Source organism: Etheostoma spectabile, unplaced genomic scaffold, assembly GCF_008692095.1.
Source record: "Etheostoma spectabile isolate EspeVRDwgs_2016 unplaced genomic scaffold, UIUC_Espe_1.0 scaffold00014348, whole genome shotgun sequence".
Classification (NCBI taxonomy): domain Eukaryota; kingdom Metazoa; phylum Chordata; class Actinopteri; order Perciformes; family Percidae; genus Etheostoma; species Etheostoma spectabile.
The window spans coordinates 12,501-39,630 of record NW_022604019.1 but is presented as its reverse complement, the minus strand read 5'-3'; the positions used below and the strand labels follow the sequence as shown (position 1 = coordinate 39,630).

Here is a 27,130-nt window from a genome sequence, read left to right as displayed (position 1 = left end):
CCAGTTTATTTAAAACGTGTCCTTCCTCTTCCTCTTCCTCAGTGAGAATAACGTCCAGGAGGAGTTGTTTGATCAGATCCTCAGAGGGAAACTGGAGTTCCCGTCTCCGGACTGGGACGCCATCAGCCTCCCAGCCAAGGTACCGCTCACTCAGGCCGACAGTCACAATTTAACCCTCATGTTGTCCTCATGTTGTCCTCATATTGTCTTCATGTTGTCTTCATATTGTCCTCATGTTGTCTTCATGTTGTCCTGTTGTCTTCATGTTGTCCTGTTGTCTTCATATTGTCCTCATGTTGTCTTCATGTTGTCTTCATATTGTCCTCATGTTGTCCTCATGTTGTCCTCATGTTGTCTTCATATTGTCCTCATGTTGTCCTCATGTTGTCCTCATGTTGTCTTCATATTGTCCTCATGTTGTCTTCATATTGTCCTCATGTTGTCTTCATATTGTCTTCATGTTGTCCTCATGTTGTCCTCATGTTGTCCTCATGTTGTCCTGTTGTCTTCATATTGTCTTCATGTTGTCCTGTTGTCTTCATATTGTCCTCATGTTGTCTTCATGTTGTCCTCATGTTGTCTTCATATTGTCCTCATGTTGTCCTCATGTTGTCTTCATGTTGTCCTGTTGTCTTCATGTTGTCTTCATATTGTCCTCATGTTGTCCTCATGTTGTCCTCATGTTGTCCCCATGTTGTCCCCATGTTGTCCCCATGTTGTCCTCATGTTGTCCTATATCAATGTTCTTTTTAATTCCCCAAAATAACATGATTGATTCCAACGCTCTTTGCCAAGTACAAATCTCTACTTTCATTAATTTTGGGTCTTATTCTATTTTATAACATTGTAAAACAAATGGAAGGGTTGTTGAAATAGTATTGAGTAAAAGTTGACATATTCCAGTCTGTGATTATCATCAACATCCATTCCTTTAATTTTAGTCTCAATAATTCCTAATTTCTGCTTTTCTAACTCAAACATTAGGTATAATTTCCTATAAATGAGGTTTATTGAACATAAATTCCAAAAATAACTAACACTAAAGTTAATAAGTTAGTGTTACGTAGCGTAAAAATGTCAAAAAAGTGACAAACATTGGGGGAAAAAAAGACAAAAACGTAAGAAAAAGTTAAAACACTGACTTAAAAAGTCTCAACAAAAGTGTTCAATTTTGACGGGAAGACGACGCAAGGGTTAAGGAAGGGGAAGGATTAGGATATTATTCTGTAATAGGACACCAGGTACTTGTTGCGTTAGATTTTAACAGAAGACACATTTCCCCAACCTGGTCCTCAGATGCTGATCAGTCAGATGCTGCAGGTGAACGTGGACACCCGCTTCACCGCCGAGGAGGTCCTGTCCCACCCCTGGGTGACGGTAAGAGGGAGCACATGTCAACGACTCAAACACTACACATGTACACGCTAAAAGACAGGAACTGAGTTTTATCACTTTTGTTTGTTAGTTGACTTATTAAAACACGAGTCGCTTTTGCAAAATGTTAACTTTCTGGAAACTTCCATGTTCAAGTTACTCTAAAAAGTAACAAGTAATGTGAGTACTCAGTCTTATGCCTTCATACTGGATCTGTCCTTGTTGTGTTTTTGTCCAGGACGAGGGACCCGGAGACCCCCACACCGCGAGCAGCACCGAGGAGCAGATCAGTGGAGAAGCCCTGGACCCGGAGCAGGACTCCCCGATGCTGGAAACCAAACAAGTTCCCTCCCCCATGGTCTAAAACACGTCCTCTTTCAAACTCAAAACCATTAACAACAATGTGCGTTTGATCGACTGGAAACCCCCAGACGAGTCCCCCTTGAATCTGGTCTACAAGTTTGGATATTCCCCAATAATAATTTTCAGTTTGGAACACGTCCTGGTTGATCTTTTGGAAACCAAATGAGAATTAGCTTCAGATCTGCCACCCTCGGTCTAGGATAGGACCAGTTCTCTCCTCCTGGAAACCAAATGAGAATTAGCTTCAGATCTGCCACCCTCGGTCTAGGATAGGACCAGTTCTCCCCTCCTGGACCTAATTATCTTACATTTGGATTAGAATACCTCCCTGTTGATTTGATGATTTATGATTTATACTTCTGCGTAAAATCGACCCCGTGGCTGAATGTAGCACGGTGGCTAAGCGTTTAGCACTTCTGCCTCACAGCAAGAAGGTTCTTGGTTTAAATCCAGGTCGTTCCGAGCCTTTCTGTCTGGAGTTTCCATGTTCTGGAGCCTCCGCAGGACCATAAATCAAGCTCTACTTCTACTGGAAATCAAACAAGTTCCTCATTCTTGGTCTAGAACAAATACCCATTAATTTACTGAAAACTGACCAAGTTCCCTTGAATCTGGTCTAGAGTACATCTGAGTACCGTTTAATCTAAATACGTTCCCTCGCCTTCGGTCTAGAATCCTGTTTCATCTAATGGAAACCAAACAAATACCTGATGGTCTAGAACAAGGTCAATCTAGTCCCGTTGCTTCTCCTGGACGCCAAACCAGTTCCTTCAAAAAGGTCTTGTTTCATCTACCAGATACTGAACAAGTTCCCTTACCAAGGCCAAGGACTTGACCCCTTTTGATCCACTAAAAACAAACCAAGTTCCTAGAAAAGTCTAGCACTTTGTCTTCACTTTTGTCTGCACTTTGTTCTTTCACCCAAGACCCAATGAGTTCCTCACCTCCTCAACTTTGAACACATCCCCTTTTATCAAAAAGAAACCAAAAGAGTTCCCCTTAAAATCTGGTTTAGAATCAGCCCTGTTTCAACAACTGGAAACCTCTGGTTGAATGTTATCTTCTGGAAACGATGTAAGTATAGAATGTATCCCATTGAATTTATTGGAAACCAAACAACTTCCTTGAAATGTTGTCTAGAATAAGCCCTCTAATCCAAACCAGTTCCCACACCTCTGGTCAAAATCACATCCCATTTCCTCCAGTGGAAACCAAACGGGACGTGATCTCTGCTCGAGAACTTATCCCAGTTCATGTACTGGACACAAAGACGTTACCTCTGGTACCAAACATGGACCTTCTCATCAACTGGAAACCAAACAATGTCCTTCAAATTTGGTCTTCGATATGTCTCTTTCTTTCAACTGGACGCCGAAGGAGTTCCTGGACCTTTAGTCCAGAACAAGTCCGGTTTTATCAACTGGAAACCAAACAAGATCCTTCAAATCTGGTCTATGAAATGTCTCTTTCTTTCAACTGGACGTCGAAGGAGTTCCTGGACCTCTAGTCCAGAACAAGTCTTGTTTTATCAACTGGAAACCAAACAAGGTCCTTCAAATCTGGTCTACGAAATGTCTCTTTCTTTCAACTGGACGTCGAAGGAGTTCCTGGACCTTTAGTCCAGAACAAGTCCGGTTTTATCAACTGGAAACCAAACAAGATCCTTCAAATCTGGTCTATGTATGATATGTCTCTTTCTTTTAACTGGACGCCGAAGGAGTTCCCGGACCGCTAGTCCAGAACAAGTTCTGTTTTATCAACTGGAAACCAAACAAGTTTCCTTGCCTCTAGTATAGAACAGTTTTGTTGCTTCTACTCAACACCAAATGAGTTTTCTTCTCATTGGTTTTTAAAGACCTTACAGTTAATTTACTGGAAACTGAACAGTATTCTTCACCATGCGGTTTTGATCCACTGCATATAACATCAAGTTCTCCATTGGTATTTCCAATTTATTTCCTGTAAACTGTCCTCTCCTCTGGTCTAGACAAGCATTTAATATACTGACGACTTTCACAAGTCCGTCTCTGCTGCTGCACTGGAAAGTATTTACATCGTCTCTGATGAACTCCATCAAGAGATGGACTCCATCAAGGGATAGACTCCATCAAGGGATGGAGCTCCCATTTTGTTTTTTGCTGGACACTAATGAAGTTGCCGCACTGCTACTTGAAGGACACGCACCATATCAACACTGGGACACTATGAAGGTGCTATTGGACACAACCTGTCTCATCACCCAGTGTACAGTATCATGTGACTGGACCCATGTCCTGGATATGGCCCTTACCTCTGCTCTGACTTATGCTTAATTTAGAGGCTTTGAAAAAGGCCTTAAATTACTACCATAGGGTTATAAACAACTGATTAATTGATAAGTCTCTCTGGTTTAGGGATTGTTTCCTCTGCCGCTTGGCGACCAGGATGTCTTCCATGTATTCTGGGAAACGTCCCATTTATCCTGCCTTTACCCTCCAGCTCTCCTTTCGCTGACCTGAAGGACGTTTCTCATTTCTTCTACTCGGCGCCCACCAACCCGAGGAGATATTTAAGTACTGTGCCTGTTTACGCTGCTGATTAAGTCCTTGTAATATCCGGAAATCTCAGCCCATACCTTTCCATACATTCCACTCTCCAGACCCCGCTATAGACAGACAAGGCTCGTTGTTTTTGGGTTTTTTACAGATCACTACATTAAAGTTTACCATGGCTTTTTGAAAAGGAGCAGATCTGTTTAAAGGGATAACTTGACACCTTCTTGCCAAGAGTTGGATGAGAATTTTATTTTTTTCATATCTGTATGTAAGCGTAAAGCAGGGAGGAAATACTCCAGCTCAGCCTCAAGACTAAGGTCCAAAGTTCAGAAATCTGCCTCCCAGCACCTCCAACGCGGATTAATTGACATATTATCGTTCCCACGTTAATCTATGTCAATGTCAAATGTATTTATCTAGCACGTTAAAACAACAGTGGTTGACCAATGTGCTGAACAAGGTAAATATCAAATACAGGATTATCTCGTAAAAGACAGTGTTACAAGTAACATGGAGAACATTTGATGCTCAGACTCAGCTAGGACCAAAGGCCAGAGTAAAAACCATGTTTCTCTAGCAAGGACTTAAAAGTATATATAGTCTGCGTCTCTCGAATATACAATGGGAGGATATTCCAGAGGACGGGAGCACCCACCACAAAAGCTTGATCCCCTATACTTTTTAGCCTAGGGACAGTTGGTTAACCTCAATGTTCTGACTGGTGAATAGTGTTGAAGTTCAGCCAGATACAAAGGGGCCAAATCAGGCCTTGAAGACCAGTAAAAAGATCTTAAAATTGATCCTGGAAACGCACAGGAAGCCAGAAAAGAGAGGTTTTCTTGTACCTATTGTTAATTTATTATTATGTTAATTGTGCTCTTGCTCACCAAGACCTCTGTCCAACATGTAACTCTTCAGAAAACCACAACATGTGGTTTCTACAGCCCGATTTCCACCTGGATTTTTGATTTCATGATTATTCCAAAACCAGATTTTTACCGAAAACACCCCCCCCCAAAACCTCAAAACTAATGAGCCTTGTCTGCATAGAATCGCCCGTTCCTCAGCCTTCGTACTGTAACTCAAATGAACTGAGTGACTTTTAAAACCTCACAATTTAAAGAACAAAACACCAACCTGCCGAAGGTTTCTACCGGCGGTATGACTGAGGTCAGGGGTCTCGGTCCGGTCCGAGCCCCGAGCGCCCCCCTTCTCCTCCCGCCTGCAGTCAGAGGACGAAATCTGTTGTAAATACTGTAAATATCAAATGTCTGTTGGTGTCCGTCTGTGTGAGTCTGTTGTGAAGTAGGAAAACTGTAGCAGTTTAAAAAAATAAATAAACACCACAATGAAAAGAAACAATCTCATCGTAGACGTCACGTCTCAGCATCCCGAAAAAGACCTTGTTTTTCATAAAGAGTCAAAGTCTCTTTAAAAGCAGGAGCAAGTCTTTTATATCTGGCTACTGATGATTATTCCCATAATCTATTATCTATTTGTAAAGCATGAGATAGAAATGAGAAAGTCCCAATTATCCAGAGCCTTTACGTTTCTTTATGTCCTTCCAACTATCTACACCTCAAAATTATTCAGTTTTATTTATTATTTATTCATTTAAGACGAAGAAAAGCAGAAAGTTATTGCATTAAAAATGACTTATGCAGTCGCTGCTTCACTGATAAATGACAAATCAAGTAAATGATTTTTTTTAAAGATCTTAATGTGTTTTTTTTATTAAACTAGTAGCTGTTAGATAAATGAAGTGGAGGAAAAGTATAAAGTGCCATGAATGGGAGATAAGTACACAACTGATATGGAATATTTGTACTTAAAGACAGTATTTGGTTACGTTCCTCCACTGTACATTTTAAAATGTGGTTCCTAATTATTTTTTTAGAACCCTTGTGTTGCCTTTCTGTCCACCTGGTACTTTCTGGGTCAAAATAAAAAAAAAATAAAAAAATGTCAACGTTGATTTTTTTTTTGGCGCGCGGTTTCCACATTTTTGAAGCTTTTTCCAACATATTTCCCCCTTTTTTCAAAGTTCTTTTATAAAAACAAAATTAAAATGCTATAAAATTGAATAAAATACAGAAATTCATCAATCATTTATTTTACTTGTAGAATAATGCTTGTAGGGAACCATTCACGTTAATTTATTTTTTGACAAGAAACCCAAATTTACGATTTAGACACTTTTTTTTAAATGGGTCAAATTTGACCCGCGGACAACAAGAAGGTTAAGTACATTTTCAATGCTGCACATTTACTTGTGATTGATTATTCTGTATTAGTACTTTAATTTAAGATCTGCCACCCCTGGTAATGTGTTTTAGCTCCTTATTAAAACCCAAAACAGGCTCGTGAAAAACAAGGTGTCTGAGGGATGTTGACAAACTGAGGACGGAGATCTCTGAGGACGACGGTGGATCTCTTTCCTCACACGGTCATGTGTCTGAGATGTGACGTCAGTGGTTCATCCATCAATCACGTCGCTCCATACACACATCCATCAAGCTGTCATTAGTTATAACTGGTTATTAGAATCACTGAGGGTGAAGGTGTGTGTGTGTGTGTGTGTGTGTGTGTGTTAGTAAGTGTGTTTGATTTCCACAGTGTAATGTTTCAATTTAAAATCCTGTGGAAAGTACGAGTTTCTGTGTGTGTCTGTGTGGGTGTGAGTGGGTGTGTGTCTCTGGGTGTGAATGTGTGTGCCTGTGTGTGTGTGCCGTGTGTGTGTGTGTGTGTGTGTGTGTGTGTGTGTAAATAAGTGTGTTTGATTTCCACAGTGTAATGTTTCAATTTAAAATCATGTGGAAAGTACAAGTTTCTGTGTGTGTGTGTGTTTGCATCAAAGGACAAGTGGTTTAAAAACTTTTGTTTTTAAAACTGGATTTTAAGTGTTATCTGGATAAATGCGTTGACCTGATGCAGTGTTGTTATGACCTTGTCATGACCTTTGAACTTAGCACGACCTTCCCATGGCCTTGACATTTTGGCCGAGCAGCTGATTGAGAGTTTGGAGATGATGTGTCGTCTTAAAACGTTACTTTAACGCTCCTGTAAGCTAACGTGGATGGTTCCATGCAACGCTCTTTACGAGTAAAATAACTGATCACTTCACTACTTTCATTAAAATTGGCTGTTTTATTAATTTTTTCAACATTTGAAGACTTTTTTTTATAAAAACAACTTTAATAAGATACATTTTTTGTAGAAAAGCTTCAAAAACATGGAGAAAAAAAACAAAAACGCTTCAAAAAAAAAGCGCAGAAAAAACAATCTTTTGGAAAAGTGACAATAAACTTGACAAAATTTGCCGGGAAAAACGACAAGTGTCGAAAAAAGATGACGTTTTAATTGCAAATTTTGCCCCATAAAAAAACCTAAAAGTTGCTCGTTTGACGGGAAGACGACACGAGAGTTAAGATGAAACTGAGTGTAAAGTCTGCGCCAAGACTAATGATCACGAACACGTTAATCATCGTACTCGTTCAGTTCCTCACGATTAAATGACAGTTTGCAGCTTTTAATCAGCGGCTCGGCCTCCGACCTTCTCTGAACCCGCTGGTCTTAACTCCTTTTCTCTTTCTTTATACCAAACCGAGAGGAGCCTTCTGGTGATTAGAGCTGCAGCCACACCTGAGTCGACAAGAAGCTCAAATCTTCTGTTTTCATGACTTTTGACTGGCTGTCTGCCACCTGATGCTAATGCTCAGTTTACTACAAACGTGTTTTAGAGCTGAGACGAGAGGCCAAAAGGTCATTAAAGGTTCTCTAAGCGATGCCACGTGTGTTTTAGGCTACAACATTGTCACGTACAGCGAAAATCTTACTATCTAACTAACAGGATTGTTTACGTGGTTCCAAAAACCGACTGAATTCGCTGCTAAAATGCATTTTACAAACTGGTGAGTCAGCGAATCAATTGAAGTCAACTACTGAAGGAGTTTCTTTAAAAGCAGCCTGTAAATGTATTGCTAAGCGTACTGAAATCCACTTAAAGGCTATTCAAGTAAGAGCTCTTGTTGCATAATTGTGACACTGTAAACATGGTGGATTCCTTAGTTCCCGTTCTGGTTTGCGCTGCATTACCTTCCAGGTAAAATGATTCATATCAGAGGAACATTTCCTCTCATCGTCCTGGGTGTTAATGCTGTTTTTGGGAACTCAGGATTTATCTGACGCTGTGTTTCTTTTATGTAACTAACAAAAGTACTAAAAATACCGTCAAAAATACTAATTCCCAGAAACTGCGACTTCATTGGGACTTGAATGCACCTTTAATTAATTCACATGCGGGTGGAGTTCAGTTAAATCTTTACAAAGACATGAGAAACAGAGTGGATTTCAGATTGATTTGACCAGGGTGGCTGTAGTTATTAGGCCCTGTGTGTGTGTGTGTGTGTGTGTGTGTGTGTGTGTGTGTGTGTGTGATCATTTCACATCATGCCTCATTTTAGACAGGAACAGAATTTTTTTTTAATTAAGTGCAGTAGAGAAATTAGGAGTTTGAACTGAACTGGGCTGGTTTTCCTGAAATTAATCTCTGAGTCGGACGTTGATTTTTGTCGAGTTCAGTCAGTAAAAAATAAGAAATACAAAACAAATCAGTAAAAAGTATCATTTAGAAGACAATTCAAGTGACTAGATTTTTTTTTAAAGACTAAACCCCTTACACCTTGAACCTGGTAGCTTCAAAACTTATTGCTTAAAATGTGTTATTTCTTTACAGCGCAACTCAAACTAAAGATTTTACTGATGTGACTGTAAATACGCAAATTTATAAGTAGTAACAAGAACTTTTACAACGTTATTAGATACATTTAATAGGCAGAGAAACTAAAAGATGTTTTCTGAAGACACAATGTTAACGACAACAATGAAGATTTTGTAAAATTAAATAACTTAGTCTCATCATTCAGCCAATAACACATGAATTAAGCAGTAGAAATGCTAAATTATTAAAGCACAAAGCCTGTTAACAACTAATACTACTTAGTCTAACAGACATAAACACGCCTTCAACTACAATACTTAAGCGTGCAAACAAGTGCTGTCATTAAAACACGTTATTAACGGCTTCAACCTTTTTAACCCTTGTGTAGTCCGCGGGTCAAATTGAACCATTTTATGTCATAAATATGGATTCCTTTCAATCAAATTGCCCAAAAAAATAACATGGATGATTCCATACAACATTACTTTCTTTGAATTGTTTTTTTTAAATCTTATAGCATTTATTTAAATGGTTTCCAAACAGTATCCGGACTAAACTTTGACATCTCAGATGGGTATCTGAGTTCCACTCAAAATCCTCTGATCTATTAGTCAAAACTATTCATAATTTGTCTTTTTAACTAAAAATGTACGTATAATATGATGTTAAACCAGCTCAGGTCTTAAAAAAAGCACCAAGAGCGTGGAAAAAGTGACAAATAAATCAGAGAAAGCAACAAAAAAACATCGGAAAAGTCCCCCCCAAAAAATTAAATTTTAAATTTTGACCTGGAAGGACAAGCTCACGGTTAACGGGAAGACAACACAAGGGTTAATTGCAAGATTAACGTTTTTTTCACCTAGCAAACTTTGTAGTTTTTTTCCCACATGCTGTTGCAACAACTAGCAACGTTAGAAGAACTTCAACACCCACCAGCTCTAGCTAGACCGGGAAACACACAACAAGCACGCCGCACATCCGCCGTTTGGGCTTGCGAGCCGGCCAAAGAGTAGTAACGCTACGTTTCGAGTGGACGGCGAGCGCCAGACGCCGAAATGGACGCCAATAACTCAAACTTTCTTAAAGTTGTTCCTAGGAAATTAAGAAACCATAATGTACACTTCAGAGTATTTAAAATCTAAATGAATGCTCAGCTGTTTGACGTCTCCGACTGCCAGATGCTTTTAGGAAAACTAGTCCGGAGTTGAAGTGGACGGAGATGTGAGAACTTTTGAGGACATGCTGTAGGCATGTTGCTATGGTAACAATGATCTGTAATGTGACGTGTGTTGATATGAAAACGTGTACGTTTGTTGGGAACAGGGTGCGGGCATTTGACGAAAATATAAACCCGGATTGTGGATCGAGAAAAGATGAATTCAACTGTGAAAATAAAGCTGATGCAGTGGCATCATGTCAACCTGCTGTTGTCTTCCTGATTGTCTCCTGGACATGAACTACGTCACAAACACAGATTCTTTCTTTAATTTAACTGTAATAGTTAAAAACTTGTATTGGGACAAAGATAGTTATTTATGGGGGGTTGGTCTGGGAGCTTTCACTGTTCATATCCCGTGTGAGACCAAAAGTAAAAAAGTTATTGTAACTTACATAATTAGTAGACGTCATGTACGTCAAGTAAGTTAATTTAAAGGAGAAATCAGGTGCAAAATGAACCTAGGGGTTAAAAACACGTGTACCGAGTCAACCGTTCTCTGGGATGTTTTCATGTATAATTGAATGTGATCAGCTTTAGAGCAAACTGCTAATTAGCTCGTAGCGCTAGTCGTCGGGGCACAGGGTAAAGTAAAAAGAAATCGTTTTTTATATATATTACGAACAAGGCTCAATTTGGCACCACACTTCCACGGTAGCATACTGAGGGTCCCTACATGTAAAACCATTGAGAACTTTGTAAGTGTACAGACAGTTTATCAAAAAGCTAGATTATAAAGACAGTAGCGTTGTCCTATACCTGCAGGCGCCATCTTGGGAAAACAGTCACGACTAGTTGGAGGACGAACACCGTGCTGAGCTGTTCCTGGTTGCACGGCGTTCGTTGTGTGACTAGACGTGACCGTTTCCCCAAGATGGCGCCCGCCTGTATATGTGAACAGTTCAGTCTTTCTACAGGATTCTCCTTTAAACACATAACGTAAGTTACATAACAGAGTTATTTTAACCCAAAAATGAGCATTTTCTAAACTGAACAAATTACTTTTAGTCCAATTTACAACGCTGACCACATGACTCACGCTGTGTCTGACCTGGTTCTTTCCTATGGACGCACACTGTGTTGTTCTCAGAGTCACTGGCAACCAGTCAACCAATCGTTGCAGCTCTTACAACCTCTGTTAACTTCTAATGGAGTACCGTCTTCCTGCGTTCCTTCACCACCGATCACCTGAACGCAGAGAGACCTAAACTGTGTTTTCATACAACTGTTATCAACCATCTTTCCTATATCCACAAAGCTCAATGTTCAATGTTTAAAAGAGGGCAGAACACAGTTCAAACTGTCTCTAAAAGTATAAATTAGGGTCATTAAATGCCAACGTTTCCTGGTTTCCGCCCTGTTCATAGATCAACCAGTCTAAGGATTGCTGTACTTTGGATGGTTCCATGGTGCAAAGTCCAGAAGACAATAAACAACTTTACTGCAAATCAGCCGATCAGTGTGATATAAAAGGTTTGGCTTTCTGCGTGAGGATAGTTTATCTCTTATATCCTTGTTTTAGAGAGGTGAAACTCAGCTGTTCGATCTGTCTGGATCTACTGAAGGATCCGGCCACTATTTCCTCGTTCATTATTTGCTGGATTTCTGTTCAATATTTCCTGTGTGTGACACAACTACATATTACTGTCCTCTTCATGCATTGCAAAAGTTGTATAGATCTGACTGTAAATTATCTAATTTAGAAGTAGAACAAGAATATTATCCATCCATCCATCTTCATCCACTTATCGGATCTCGGGGGCAGCAGCTCCAGCAGGGGACCCCAATCCTCCCTTTTCTGAGCCACATCAACCAGCTCCGACTGGGGATCCCGAGGCGTTCCCAGGCCAGGTTAGAGATATAATCCCTCCACCTAGTCCTGGGTCTTCCCCGAGGCCTCCTCCCAGCTTGACGTCCCTCCACCTAGTCCTGGGTCTTCCCCGAGGCCTCCTCCCAGCTGGACGTCCCTCCACCTAGTCCTGGGTCTTGCTTGAGGCCTCCTCCCAGCTGACGTCCCTCCACTAGTCCTGGGTCTTCCCCGAGGCCTCCTCCCAGCTGGACGTCCCTCCACCTAGTCCTGGGTCTTCCCCGAGGCATCCTCCCAGCGGGATGTCCCTCCACCTAGTCCTGGGTCTTCCCCGAGGCCTCCTCCCAGCTGGACGCACCTCCACCTAGTCCTGGGTCTTCCCCAAGGCCTCCTCCCAGAAAGAACATTATGTTATAAGGTAATTTTAATAGGTGGAGCATCTAAAGATGTTTTCTGAAGACGAATGTAATAATGAGAACAATGACGATAATATCAAATGCGTCTACGGCTCAAACTGCTCCATTGTCTTGAATGAATCAGCCGCTCCCTTTCTGAAACACATACTTTAACTCTGACTGTATGTTTCCAGGATCCTGTCCCTATTCCAGATCTGTCAGTTTGAAGATGGGTGTGACCAACAGGTTGTAAACTACAAGAGCTGACAAGCCCATTTACAGCACATCCGCATGCAGTTGTGAAAGAAAACGAGGCGTGGCTTCCCGTTTGATGCGCTAATGTAATGTGAGGAAAGTGAAACTTTCGAGTCATTCCCTGTTGTCGAGAGGTGAAATGGCGCAGCAAAGCAATCAAGCACCGGAGGTGAAAATCAGCTGTTCAATCTGTCTGGATCTACTGAAGGATCCGGTGACTATTCCCTGTGGACACAGCTACTGCATGAGCTGTATTAAAATCTCCTGGGATGAAGGAGGACAGAGAGGAATCTACAGCTGTCCTCAGTGCCGACAGACTTTCAGCCCGAGGCCTGTCCTGGTGAAAAGCACCGTGCTGGCAGATTTGGTGGAGGAGCTGAAGAAGACTGGACCCCGAGCTGCTCCAGCTGATCGCTGCTATGCTGGACCTGGAGACGTGGCCTGTGATGTCTGCACTGGGAGGAAGCTGAAGGCCTTCAGGTCCTGTCTGGTGTGTCAGGCCTCTTACTGTGAGCAACACCTTCAGCCTCACTACCAATCTCCACCTATAAAAAACCACAAACTTGTGGAATCCTCCGTTCGGCTTGTAGACAGCGTCTGCTCCCGTCACGGTGAGGTGATGACGTTTTTCTGCCGCACTGATCAGCTGTGTATCTGCATTCTCTGCTCAATGGATAATCACAATGGCCACGACGTCGTCTCAGCTGCAGCAGAAAGGACTGAGAAGCAAAACCGGCTCGGAGAAATTTGGCAAAACATCCAGCGAAAAATCCAGGAACGAGAGCAAGATGTAAAGCTGCTTCAGAACGAGATGAAAACGATCAACTACTCTGCAGATGAAGCGGTGGAGGACAGTGAGAAGATCTTTAAAGAGTTGATCCGTGTCATTAGAAAAAAAGCTCTGAGGTGAAGGAGCAGATCAGATCCTGGCAGAAAACTGAAGTGAGTCAAGTCAAAGAGCTCCAGGAGAAGCTGGACCAGGAGATCGCTTACATGAAGGAAGGAAGTCGAGCTGGAGGAGGTCTCACGCTCAGAGGATCACACCGGATTTCTTCAAACTTACCGCTCCCTGTCCATACTTACTGGATCTACATACTCACCAGTACCAAAAACCAATCGTTTGTGGTACTTTGAGGACGTGATGGCAGCCGTGAAAGCAGCAGAGATAAAATGCAGAACGTTCTTACTGAGAAACTGTATTCAACAAAACTCTTGACAAAGCTCAGTTCTTCCAATACTCATGTCAAATCACGATGGATCCAAACACAGTAGGCCCATTTCTGGTTTTATCAGATGAGAACAGAAAAATAACATATACTGACGATTCTGTGTTATATCCTCGTCATCCAGACAGATTTAGACTTCATGAGGTCCTGAGTAAAGAAGGACTGACTGGACGTTGTTACTGGGAGATGGAGATAAGCAGGGATGCTGAAGTAGCAGTTGCTTACAAGAGTATCAGCAGATCAAGACTATTAAGTGTCTTTGGAGAGAATAAGAAGTCCTGGGTATTATGTTGTGACGATAGTTATACCTTTAAGCATGACAATGACACAACCGTCATCTATGCCCCTAAATCCTCCAGAGTAGGCGTGTACCTGGATCACAGTGCAGGTACTCTGGCCTTCTTCAGCGTCTCTGAAACTATGACTCTCCTCCACAGAGTCCAGACCACGTTCACTGAGCCGCTCCATGCTGGAGTTCACCTTAATGGTTCTGATGGAGACACTGTTGAGTTCGGTAGAGTCGTACCGTCATTAAAGAGGCAGAGGGTAGATTAATAAATGTAATGGGTGTGACGTCATGGCCCTGTGAAGGGAGGAGGTTATTTAGGGACACAGGTGATTTGCACTCTCTCTCTCTCTAGTTTCAGGAAGTGTAGCGGGGCGTAGGCTACATGTGTGCAGGCCAAACATTTCAGCTGTTTAGATGAGCTCAATCTGGGAGCGGAGGTAATGATTGTAAATTATGTACCGTGAAATCTATAAACTATAGTAGAATGTAACTGAGATGTTCAGTGTATTGTTTTTCCTGTTTAGTATCGGTCACAACGACATTAAAACATGCTGCTGGTCTGAATGAAACCTAAATGACTTGAAGGTACGACTGTGCCACCAGTTTATGAAATGCATTGAGTCTTAAAATATGCTGGAAAGTGGTCTTATATTGTCTTTATTTTTTTATAGAACGGTCTTCAAGTGCAACATTGTCAGTCATTGTTTTTTCCCCACATTCATTTAAAGTAAGAGGCATTTATTTCTACAATTTTCTTTTTTGTTCATTTCAAATATTATTATTATTATTATTATTAAAGGTAAAGTGCACATATAGCTGACAGGCTGGTTCTAGGCTCAGAGACAGCTGCAGAGACCCCTGATTGCTTGCTATGGTTTGAGGTGTTTCCTTCTATTATTCCCTGCATGTTATTAATGTGTGAGTTTTAAAGTGTGCAGTGGTATTTTGTTCTATTGCTCTTTATTGTGTGTATTGGGTCCTAACGCATATTTAAAGCCTCTCATTATTCCAGTGAAATTTTGCTATTCATATGAAGTGATTGCGTCTGTGCCATTGCACTTTATTTCTTTTTTAAAGTCACTACTGTGTCCATGCTGGCGCCGTTGGCCGGTTCTTATTAGTGTTTTTAATCTATGCAGATTGTGTGAATAAATTCTATTTATATTTTGTAGCTGGCCTCCCGTCCCGGTTTGTTCTGGACTCTTTCCGGTTTTCAATCACTACTCCAAAGAAACCTTCAGCACATGAATGCAGAGGCAGTTTATCTTCTCATCTACAGGGACAAGTCAAGTGATTTGAGTCAGTATGGGTGGGGGTGTTGGGACTTTTGTGTGTTTAACCCTCATGTTGTCCTCATGTTGTCCTCATGTTGTCCTATATCAATGTTCTTTTTAATTCCCCAAAATAACATGATTGATTCCAACGCTCTTTGCCAAGTACAAATCTCTACTTTCATTAATTTTGGGTCTTATTCAATTTTATAGCATTTGAAAACAAATTGAAGTGTTGTTGAAATAGTATTGAGTAAAAGTTGACATATTCCGGTCTGTGATTATCATCAACATCCCATTCCTTTAATTTTAGTCTCAATAATTCCTAATTTCTGCTTTTCTAACTCAGACATTAGGTATAATTTCCTATAAATGAGGTTATTGGACATAGATTCCAAAAATAACTGTAAAACTAAAGTTATAAGTTAGTGTTACGTAGTGTTACAATATCAAAAAAGCGTCAAAAGTGTTGAAAAAGCGACAAAAACGTAAGGAAAAAGTTAAAAACATTGATAAAAAGCATTAAAAAAAGTGTTGGTTTTAAATTTTGATAGAACGCATGGGCTCACCACCTGTGGGAGGAACCGCTGGGGTCGGGGTGCGCTGCCATATGGGTGGCAGCGAAGGTCAGGGGCCTCGACGGACCAGACCCGGGCGCAGAGGCTGGCTCTGTGGACGTGGAATGTCCCTCTCTGTGGGGAAGGAGCCGGAACTTGGTGGGAGGTGGAGCGTTACCAGTTAGATCTGGTGGGGCTTACCTCTACGCACAGTCTCGGTTCTGGAACCGTACTCCTGATAGGGTTGGACTCTGTCCTACTCCGGAGTTGCCCAGGGTGTGAGGCGCCGGCGGGTGTGGGGATACTCACAAGCCCCTGGCTGAGCACCGCTGCGTTGGAGTTTACCCCGGTGGACGAGAGGGTCGCCTCCCTACGCCTGCGGGTGATGGGGGGGGAAAACTCTGACTGTTGTTTGTGCATATGCACCAACAGGAGTTCAGAGTATTCGGCCTTCTTGGAGACCTTGAATGGAGTCCTGTATGGGGCTCCAGTAGGGGACTCCATAGTTCTGCTGGGGGACTTCAACGCACACGTGGGCAATGATGGAGATACTTGGAGAGGCGTGATTGGAGGAACGGCCTCCCTGATCTGAATCAGAGTGGTCGTTTGTTGTTGGACTTCTGTGCTAGTCATGGATTGTCCATAACAAACACCATGTTCGAACATAGGGATGCTCATAAGTGTACGTGGTACCAGAGCACCCTAGGCCCAAGGTCAATGATCGATTTTATAATCGTTTCATCTGATCTGAGGCCGTATGTTTTGGACACTCGGGTGGAGAGAGGGGCAGAGCTGTCAACTGATCACCATCTGGTGGTGAGTTGGGTCAGGGGTGGGGGAGGACTCTGGACAGACCTGGTAAGCCCAAACGCGTAGTGCGGGTAAATTGGGAACGTCTGGAGGAGCCCCTGTCCGACGGACTTTCAACTCACACCTCCGCGGAGCTTTTCGTGCATCCCTGTGGAGGCTGGGGGCATTGAACCTGAGTGGACAATGTTCAAAGTTTCCATTGCTGAAGCTGCGGCGGGGGAGCTGTGGTCTTAGGGTCTTAGGTGCTTCAAGGGGCGGTAACCCACGAACACCCTGGTGGACACCGGTGGTCAGGGAAGCCGTCCGACTGAAGAAGGAGTCCTTCCGGGATATGTTATCCCAGAGGACTCCGGATGCAGTTGCAAGGTACCGACGGGCCCGAAGGCTGCAGCCTCTGCCGTGGCAGAGGCAAGCAGCGGGTGTGGGAGAAGTTCGGAGAAGACATGGAGAAGGACTTTCGGTCGGCACCAAGGTGCTTCTGGAAAACCGTTCGCCACCTCAGGAGGGGGACGGGGGGACGTTGTTGACCTCAACTGGGGAGGTAATAGAGCGGTGGAAGGAGCACTTTGAGGAACTCCTAAATCCAGCTGACACGTCCTCTGTGGTGGAGGCAGAGCTGGAGGATGATGGGGGATTATCGTCAATTTCCCTGGTGGAGGTCGCTGAGGTAGTCAAACAACTCCACAGCGGCAAAGCCCCAGGGATTGATGAGATCCGTCCAGAAATGCTGAAGGCTCTGGGTGTGGAGGGGCTGTCTTGGTTGACACGCCTCTTCAACATTGCGTGGAAGTCTGGGACAGTGCCGAAGGAGTGGCAGACTGGGGTGGTGGTTCCCCTCTTCAAAAAGGGGGACCAGAGGGTGTGTGCCAATTACAGGGGTATCACACTCCTCAGCCTCCCTGGTAAAGTCTACTCCAAGGTGCTGGAAAGGAGGGTTCGGCCGATAGTCGAACCTCTGATTGAAGAGGAACAATGCGGATTCCGTCCTGGTCGTGGAACAACGGACCAGATCTTTACTCTGGCAAGGATCCTGGAGGAGCCTGGGAGTATGCCCAACCAGTCTACATGTGTTTTGTGGATCTGGAGAAGGCGTATGACCGGGTCCCCGGGAGAAACTGTGGGAGGTGCTGCGGGAGTATGGAGTGAGGGGGTCCCTTCTTAGGGCCATCCAATCTCTGTATGACCAAAGCGAGAGCTGTGTCCGGTTCTCGGCAGTAAGTCGGACTCGTTCCAGGTGAGGGTTGGCCTCCGCCAGGGCTGCGCTTTGTCACCAATCCTGTTTATAATATTTATGGACAGGATATCGAGGCGTAGTCGGGCGGGGAGGGGTTGCAGTTCGGTGGGCTTAGGATCTCATCGCTGCTTTTTGCAGATGATGTGGTCCTGATGGCGTCATCGGTCTGTGACCTTCAGCACTCTCTGGATCGGTTCGCAGCCGAGTGTGAAGCGGCTGGGATGAGGATCAGCACCTCTAAATCTGAGGCCATGGTTCTCAGCAGGAAACCGATGGAGTGCTTTCTTCGGGTAGGGAGTGATTCCTTACCCCAAGTGAAGGAGTTTAAGTACCTTGGGGTCTTGTTCGCGAGTGAGGGGACTATGGAGCGTGAGATTGGTCGGAGAATCGGAGCAGCTGGTGCGGTTATTACATTCTGTTTATCGCACCGTTGTGACGAAAAGAGAGCTGAGCCAGAAGGCAAAGCTCTCGATCTACCGGGCAATTTTTGTTCCTACCCTCACCTATGGTCATGAAGGCTGGGTCATGACCGAAAGAACGAGATCCAGGGTACAAGCGGCCGAAATGGGTTTCCTCAGGAGGGGTCTGGCGTCTCCCTTAGAGATAGGGTGAGAAGCACAGTCATCCGAGAGGAGCTCGGAGTAGAGCCGCTGCTCCTTCGCGTCGAAAGGAGCCAGTTGAGGTGGTTCGGGCATCTGGTAAGGATGCCTCCTGGGCGCCTCCCTAGGGAGGTGTTCCAGGCACGTCCAGCTGGGAGGAGGCCCCGGGGAAGACCTAGGACTAGGTGGAGAGATTATATCTCCAACCTGGCCTGGGAACGCCTCGGGATCCCCCAGTCGGAGCTGGTTGATGTGGCTCGGAAAAGGGAAGTTTGGGGTCCCCTACTGGAGCTGCTGCCCCCGCGACCCGACACCGGATAAGCGGTCGAAGATGGATAGAACGACAACACGAGGGTTAAAAAATGCAGAATGTGTAAATGTGATTGTTTAAAATGACGCCTCATTAAGACGGTCATTCCCAGAGAAGACTCGGAGGCTGTGAGTAAAACTGATAATCAATAATTTTAGTGATTGTTAAACTTCATTATATATCATATTATGTTGTGAATTTCTGTTTTTCTGTTTAATATATTTTAAGTGTGATAAGTACACAAAGATAACTACATATTACTGTATAGTGCTCTGGTGCTATGTAAATGTTTTATTGATGGGACTATAAATACGCAAATTATACCTAATATAGTTTATGCTGGTATTAGACACATTTAATAGGTAGAGGAAGTAAAGGATGTTTTCAGAAGACGCATTTTAAATGAGAATGATGATGAAAAGTCAAATGTAATAAACTCCTGCCTGATTTTCTACATTCATACACTCAGCCTGTTTCTTTTGTGAGTGTTTAAAGTCTATTTCAAACTCCCTCCTTTCATAGATCTACAAGTTTAAGGATGGGTGTGACCAACATGTTGTAAACTGCAAGAGCTGACGTATCACTTTACAACAGATCAGCATGCAGTTGTGAAAGAAAAGCGGGCGTGGCTTCCTGTTTGTGAGGAAAGTAAAACTTTCGAGTCATTCCCTGTTGTCGAGAGGTGAAATGGCGCAGCAAAGCAATCAAGCACCGGAGGAGAAACTCAGCTGTTCGATCTGTCTGGATCTCCTGAAGGATCCGGTGACTATTCCCTGTGGACACAGCTACTGCATGAGCTGTATTACAACCTCCTGGGATGAAGGAGGTCAGAGAGGAATCTACAGCTGTCCTCAGTGCCGACAGACTTTCAGCCCGAGGCCTGTCCTGGTGAAAAGCACCGTGCTGGCAGATTTGGTGGAGGAGCTGAAGAAGACTGGACCCCGAGCTGCTCCAGCTGATCTATGCTGCTATGCTGGACCTGGAGACGTGGCCTGTGATGTCTGCACTGGGAGGAAGCTGAAGGCCTTCAGGTCCTGTCTGGTGTGTCAGGCCTCTTACTGTGAGCAACACCTTCAGCCTCACTACCAATCTCCTACTTTCAAAAAACACAAACTCATTGATGCCTCCATTAATCTCCAGGACAGCGTCTGCTCCCGTCACGATGAGGTGATGAAGATTTTCTGCCGCACTGATCAGGAGTGTATCTGTTATCTCTGTTTAATGGATGACCACAAAGGCCACGACGTCGTCTCAGCTGCAGCAGAAAGGACTGAGAAGCAAAAGGAGCTCGGTGAAAGTCAACAAAACATCGAGCAGAGAATCCGGGAACGAGAAAAAGACGTGACGCTGCTTCAGAAAGAGATGGAAACTATCAACTACTCTGCAGATAAAGCAGTGGAGGACAGTGAGAAGATCTTTACCGAGTTGATCCGTGTCATTGAGAAAAGAAGCTCTGAGGTGAAGGAGCAGATCAGATCCTCGCAGAAAACTGAAGTGAGTCGAGTCAAAGAGCTCCAGGAGAAGCTGGACCAGGAGATCGTTGACCTAAAAAAGAAAAACGTCGAGCTGGAGGAGCTCTCACGCTTAGAAGATCCCACACAGTTTCTTCACAGTTACCTCTCACTGTCAAAACTTACTGGATCTACGAACTCACCAGTACCAAAAACCAATCGTTTGTGGTACTTTGAGAGCGTGATGGCAGCCGTGAAAGCAGCAAGAGATAAAATGCAGAACATTCTTACTGAGAAACTGCCTTTAGCCGAGCCCACGACCAGAGCAGAGTTCTTACGATACTCATGTCAAATCACGATGGATCCAAACACAGTGGGCGCATCTCTGGATCTATCAGAGGGCAACAGCAAAGTAACATATGTAAAAAATACAAAATATCCTGCACATCCGGACAGATTCCTCCAGACAACTCAGGTCCTGAGTGAAGACGGACTGACTGGACGTTGTTACTGGGAGGTGGAGACGAGCAGACCTGCTTTAGTAGCAGTCGCGTACAAGAGTATCGGCAGATCAGGTGACCTTCATGCGCGATCGTTTGGATTTAATAACAAGTCTTGGGCATTACGTTGTGACAACAGTTACATCTTTAGACATGACAACTGCTCACTCAGAATCCCAGGCCCCAAATCCTCCAGAATAGGCGTGTACCTGGATCACAGCGCAGGTATTCTGGCCTTCTTCAGCATCTCCGAAACCATGACGCTCCTCCACAGAGTCCAGACCACGTTCGCTGAGCCGCTCCATGCTGGTCTCTGTCTTCTGGGTTTTTGTGGAGACACTGCGGAGTTTTGTAAACCAAGGTAATCATGAAAAGCCAGAGGACAGGTTAATATCACAGAAATGTGTTGTAACCTCTGCAGGACATGAATAAAAGAAGCCGTTTAAGGGATTTGACTCAGGGCGGCCGGTGTTATTTGGACCTAATGTTTGTTTTTAATCAAATGCAGAATGTGTAAAAAAAAAATTATGATTGTTTAAAATTATTCCTCGTGTAAGACAGAAAGTCAGACAACGTTATATTCACGTCCCAGAGAAGATCCTGAGGCAGTGAGAACAACTGATGAACCAATAATCTGAGTGACTGTTACACTTGCTCATCATGTGGTGCATTTCTATTTAATATATAATATGTGTGACAAATAAGATAAATACATATTACTGTCTAGAGCTCTGATGCAATGCAAAGGTTTTAATGATGTGACTGTAAATACGCAAATTTAAAATCCCTAACAATAAATTTTATGCTGTTGTTAGATACATTTTATAGGTAGAAGAAGTAAAGGATGTTTTATGGAGATGCATTTTAAATGACAACGATGATGAAATTTAAAATGTAATAAACTCCTTCCTGATTTCCTACATTCATACACTCATCCTGTTTATTTTGTGAGTGTTTAAAGTCTATTTCTTCTCATTATTCAGATATTTTTACATGAATAAGCAGCTGAAATGCTGAATATTAATAAAGAAAACCCTACTAACCACTTTAGTTTAATGGAAATAAACATGAGTATTCAAGCGTGGAAAGATGTAAATAAGCAAACAAGTTGTTAGAAGTAACAACTTGTACGATGTTATTGGATCAATTCAGTAGCTACAGCAACGTATTTAATTTTTTTGTAAAAGAAAAACTAAATAAAAACACATCCAATAGTGACAAACGTAAAAAAAACAACATTTTTTGGGGAAAAAAAACCAAAACTTTAAAAAGGCTCAGAAAAAAACGACAAAACATTGAAAAAGTGACAAAAACATTGAGGGAAAGACACAAAAAAGGGTCAAAAAATAAGTAAAAAAATTAAAAGGTTTTCTGAAGATGCTACTTTAATGACTACACTAATTAACTTAAAATGCAAAATATAACACATCCGATGCCTGTAAACTCTGACACCTCTCCACTAGTGACTGAGCATGTGTGTGTAGTTCAGGCCTGTGTGTAATGTGTGTAATGTGTGTAATGTGTGTAATAACAACAGAGTGGAAATTGTAATTTCCCCTTGCTGGACTGATAAAGAGAGTTAAAATTAATTAATTAAAATTAAATTAAATTAATTAGACTGTGTGTATTGTTTGAGAGATATATTCTCCAGGACAAAAGTTGGAAAAATCTACAAAATAATTTTCTTTTCTTTTTTGGCAAATACACATCTCTACTTTCATTAATTCTTGTTCTATTTTATAGCATTGTAAAACAAATGTAGGTGTTGTTGAAATAGTATTGAGTAAAAGTTGACATATTCCAGTCTGTGATTATCATCAACATCCATTCCTTTAATTTTAGTCTAAATAATTCCTAATTTCTGCTTTTCTGACTCAAACATTAAGGATAATTTCCTATAAATGAGGTTTATTGACCATAAATTCCAAAAATAAAACTAAAGTTAATAAGTTAATGTTACGTAGTGTTGAAAACATTAAAAAAAAGTGACAAAAATTGGGGAAAAATAGTGTGAATGGTGTTGAAAAAGGGACAAAAACGTAAGAAAAAGAGTCAGCAAAGAGTTGATTTTCAATTTTGACGTGGAGAAAACACGAGGGACAACAGGCAGACACACAAACGGGCAACAACTGGACAAAGAAACAGACAAACAGACGGACAAACCGGGCACTCCTTGGCGGAGGAAACGATTGCTGAAACGTTTTAAAGTTTTATTTGTATTATAAAGTTGGAATGTCTGGTTAAACATTAAACATCTCTTACAAAGCACTTTATAAATGTCTTTCATTGTGCGTCTTTCTCACTCTCACACACACGTTAGTGTTACAGTCTTAAAGCTTAAAGATGTCACATGGAAGATTTTCTCTAACGAGTTGACACCAAATTAGTGGTGATGACGCCTCGAAATACCCTCAACGCTGCAATCACAACAACAGAGACGTGGACTTCCTCCACCTAACTTAACACACCTACACCTGTCCAGTCTCTACGCCCCGAACCCCACGGTCTACGGCCAAATGCAGGAAATACTGAGCATTGCTGAGCTCTAGAGGTCAAATTTACAAATATATAGTGGGAATATTTCTACAATTTTTTTTTGGACTGTCAATTAATTGAAAAAATCTGTTTTTCGTATGACAGCAGATGCAGTAACTTTTGATGATTAAAAAACCCTATCAAAAACATCACCAAAGTTGACAAAAACCTGTTTAAAAAAGTGACCCAGTAAATTGGAAATAGTGAGTAAAAAAAAACATCTGAAAAGTGAGGAAAAACGTTGGAATAAAATCAACAAAAACGTTGAGAACAGTATGGAAAAAGAACAAAATGTTGAAATTTCTACCCAGAAAAACACCAAGTTGCAGGTCGATGGAAGGGTTAAAAAATTAATAATAATAAAAAGATTTGCAAGCACGAAGAAATGTTCCTTTACCGAGCCCCTTCTACCTTGTTTTTTGCACTTAAATAATCATTTTTTATTGTTTCTACTTGTTATATTTGCGCTCCATATGTTTGCACACTCTTACTTTGCATTGAAACGGCTGAAAAACATCCACCTTATGACACGTTAATCATTTATTGTTATCTGGCTGCATTTGAGTTGTTACACTTAGTTTGAATTTGCCTTTTCAGACACTGAATTATATGGAAAAGATAACTAATAATAATAAAAACAGTAATGTGTCCAAAGTAAAAAGTCAGTTGGAGTTACATCAGAGAGGTTGAATCCTGCATTAGTGAGCAAAAAGACCTGCAATTGTCAGATAAACACCCCAAAAAACGTAAATCTAACAAAGAAAAATGTATCATTGTTGCTGGTAATTTGCTGACAGCACATTGAGAGAAAATCCTCCACGTTTAACATTTAATAAAATGAGTAGGACTCGTATATTCAGTCTGGAAAAAGGTGTTTTTTTTGCAGATTTAGTTTTTTAACACAGAATACATATTGAGGAAATGTGAGAAAAGATGGAATACAGTACATTTAAAAAAAAAAAAAAGAATCCAGCTAGATCTTTGCTTATCTGAAAGAGTTTGTACAATAGTTTTGTGACAACACACTGTTGTCGGTGCAAAACTGCCTTTTGATACTGCTTAACAGCAGGAAATCAAACATGAGCTAATGTGGGTGTCAAATAGCGTTTTAGTTCCTTAAAAACGTGCAGTAGGTAAGACTTATTGAACTTACTTTCTGTCATATTTGTTGAAACTGACCCTATGTTTGAGTAAAAATAAAATAAAAATACTCTAAAGCTTGTAGTGCTATTTGCAAAATCCCCCGCTCCCTGTTCAGATGCACCAATCAGGCTCATTCTCCCTCATAGGGGGAGGGGCTTAGGAGACCGTTTGGGCTTTAGCGAAATGGGGGAGGGGCTGAGAAGTTGTCGAAGTCCTGGATCTTCCCATCGTACCAACAGCAACTTTAATATTGCAGCTTTCAGTCTCACCCTGTGGACTTATGCATTTACAGTTTATGACATTTAGCTTTAACTATTAGAAACTATAAACATGTTTTAAGGTCTTTATCAATGAAAAGTGATTTTTAAGATTTGTAAAGCTTATTTTTTAAACTCCTTTAATAACCTCTTTATATAAAAAATATAATCCATGTTTCTTTGCTTTCATTGAGCTGCATGCTCTTATTAAGCATTATAGTTTTGGCTGCATGTTGAAATCTGTTAATCATGTTAACTCTACATGACTTCCAAGCATTTTCCAAATCATGTTGCACACCTCTCCAGTGCCAAATCTTTGAGGCTCCGCTGCCTTCATCGGGGGTTTGAGACCCCCAAAAATCATCCAGCAGCCCCTGAAACAGTCAGAGAAGAGCTCTGGAAGAGGTTTAGTAGGATAATGAATCTCTAGATGACCAATCAACACCAGTCTTAGTGTTCTTTGTGTACAGTGATCTGATTTAAGCTTCAAAGCTTTAAGAACGTAAAACTTTTAGAAAAAGTTTCTACGCAAGAATTTATCAGTGAAAACATGTGCAACAAAATAACTTTTATAAATAGCTTTAAAAAGGTACCTAGAGAGTCTTAAAACAAAACATTCTGACAGTTTATTTCAACTAAAATGGTTGTTTCTATAATTAAAAGTCTTAAAAGTGGCATTTTTTTTGGCTCTCGGACCGCTGAGCGCTACAAGGTAAAAACATTTAGGAAACAACACAAACCAGAGCTGGCGTTTTCCTCCCAGCATGCACCAGCAGACAAACATCCGGCCGACTCAAAGCTCCGTTATTCAGTTTTCCTCTGGCTTAGGTTCACGGTACACTATGTTAAAGATAAATGTAAGTTTTGACTGAGTTAGTTTAAGGGATAGTTCAGATTATTTTTAACCGGGGTTGTATGAGGTCCTTATCCATCGCATGCCCCCCCGGTTCAGAGTACCGACACAGTTTCAGTTTAATTTTACGCTATATTTAGAATATTTTCACTGCTTTATCTGGGTGTCAGACGGCCCTTTACGAAGCCGGTATCTCTGCTCTCTTCAAAGCCGCCAGACTCATTTTAAAAAAACGGTTCTACAAGGTAAAATAAAAAGGAGTCTGGCGGCTTTGAGGAGAGCAGAGATAACGGCTTCACTTCCCCGTCGTGAAGAGCCGTCCGACCGCGTGGTAACGTGGTCAAAATATTCTAAATAAAGCGTCCACTTACACTGAAATGGATGTTTTTAATGTGTCTAACATGCATTTAAATGCTGTCCCCGTCCACAGCAAGACGTTGCTTAGCTTCCATGTTTGTCCACCTCCAAACATCTACTGCAGCTAACACACTGACTGGAGAAGTAGCTTATAGTTGATAAGCCCTTGCTCATGTAATTAACTCGGCTTTACCCTCCTGCAGTATTGGAAGGCCTAGTATCCTCAGATTGATATTGAAAGACATCCTCATATACAAGATGTTGCTCACACCACCTCTACTGGAGTCAGGGTTAAAGTTTGGGGAACCAGAACCAGAGTTGTCAATCACACCGTAATCACAACAACCACACTGCAAAACATCTGAAATATCCCTTTAAAGTGAATTAGTCCTCCTCTGGAAACCTTGATGTTTTTTTCAGTTCAAATACTGCGAGCTGGCCTCTTATTTTGAAAATGTATCTGACGCGTAACACTTTTAACAGTCTATGTTAAACATCTGTAATCAGACACAGAAAGAGGAAAAGTCGCCAAACGGCGGCTGTTTAAAGCAAAATGTCCGATCCTGATTATATTTGTCCATCCGTCCCCATCATGCGGAGGGATTTGAACCATTAGTGCAGGATGTTGAGTCGCAGGAGCTTCGGGGTTTTGGTTTTCTGGGACCGTCCACTGGTCTGGACTAATGAACCCAACAGTCAGAGAAAGAAACAAAGTCACATCCAGTCCAGGTGGGATATAATCCACGGAGCCAATCAGAGCACAGCGATGGAAGAGAGGAAGACGCAAATCACCGGCGTGAAGTCAGTTTTACTCCGTCGCTAAGGCGGCGCAGGTGCGTCCTGTTGTCAAGAGACGGTCCAAACTACCAATAAAATCTGAGCAGGCGGCTTTTGTTTAACCCAAAACCTGCCCAAAAGGTTTATTGGGGAAAACTCTGAAACACTGTCGTAGCCGAGTTGAGTTTTCCCCGAGCTCCGTGCAGAGTTCAAAACCCACCAACCTGTTCCCAGAGTGTCCTAGTTTTCAGGGTTTTCCTCATGAGAGAAGAGAAATGTAGTTTGTAGGCACAATCC

General features: G+C 42.1%; 3 protein-coding genes across 5 annotated transcripts in view; 2 read left to right on the top strand and 1 right to left on the bottom strand.

Moving 5' to 3' along the window:
* Positions 1 to 42: 42 nt before the first annotated feature.
* Positions 43 to 10,408, top strand: LOC116679462 (serine/threonine-protein kinase DCLK2; the record flags this gene model as incomplete). The annotated part of the gene is given in 3 exon segments (XM_032509115.1): positions 43 to 139; positions 1,297 to 1,377; positions 1,613 to 10,408. Coding segments are annotated over 3 exon segments (304 nt in total), but the record flags the coding sequence as incomplete, so codon positions are not given.
* A 2,299-nt stretch (positions 10,409 to 12,707) lies between these two features.
* On the top strand, positions 12,708 to 21,977 carry LOC116679461 (tripartite motif-containing protein 16). 3 transcript variants are annotated; one of them, XM_032509113.1, is made up of 2 exons: positions 12,708 to 13,199; positions 20,047 to 21,977. In XM_032509113.1, the coding sequence occupies exons 1-2, from the start codon at positions 12,804 to 12,806 to the stop codon at positions 21,274 to 21,276; spliced, it is 1,626 nt and encodes a 541-aa protein (XP_032365004.1). In that variant the 5' UTR covers positions 12,708 to 12,803; the 3' UTR covers positions 21,277 to 21,977. The 3 variants fall into 3 exon arrangements, with proteins under 3 accessions (XP_032365004.1, XP_032365005.1, XP_032365002.1); XM_032509114.1 differs by lacking the exon at positions 12,708 to 13,199 and having other exon boundaries at positions 19,605 to 20,883; positions 21,072 to 21,977; XM_032509111.1 differs by lacking the exon at positions 12,708 to 13,199 and having other exon boundaries at positions 19,605 to 21,977.
* Positions 21,978 to 23,899: 1,922 nt separating this feature from the next.
* Positions 23,900 to 27,130, bottom strand: part of LOC116679460 (SH3 domain-containing protein 19-like) — a gene marked incomplete at its 5' end in the record, with an annotated part of 15,226 nt that continues 11,995 nt past the window's right edge. The window contains 1 exon segment of the mRNA XM_032509110.1: positions 23,900 to 27,130. This exon segment is cut by the window's right edge and continues 73 nt beyond it. Coding sequence (XP_032365001.1) covers positions 27,093 to 27,130 — 38 coding nt within the window.

Coding starts and splice junctions, on each gene's coding strand:
- LOC116679461 (XM_032509111.1), top strand. CDS start 19,648: ATGGCGCAGCAAAGCAATCAAGCACCGGAGGAGAAACTCAGCTGTTCG.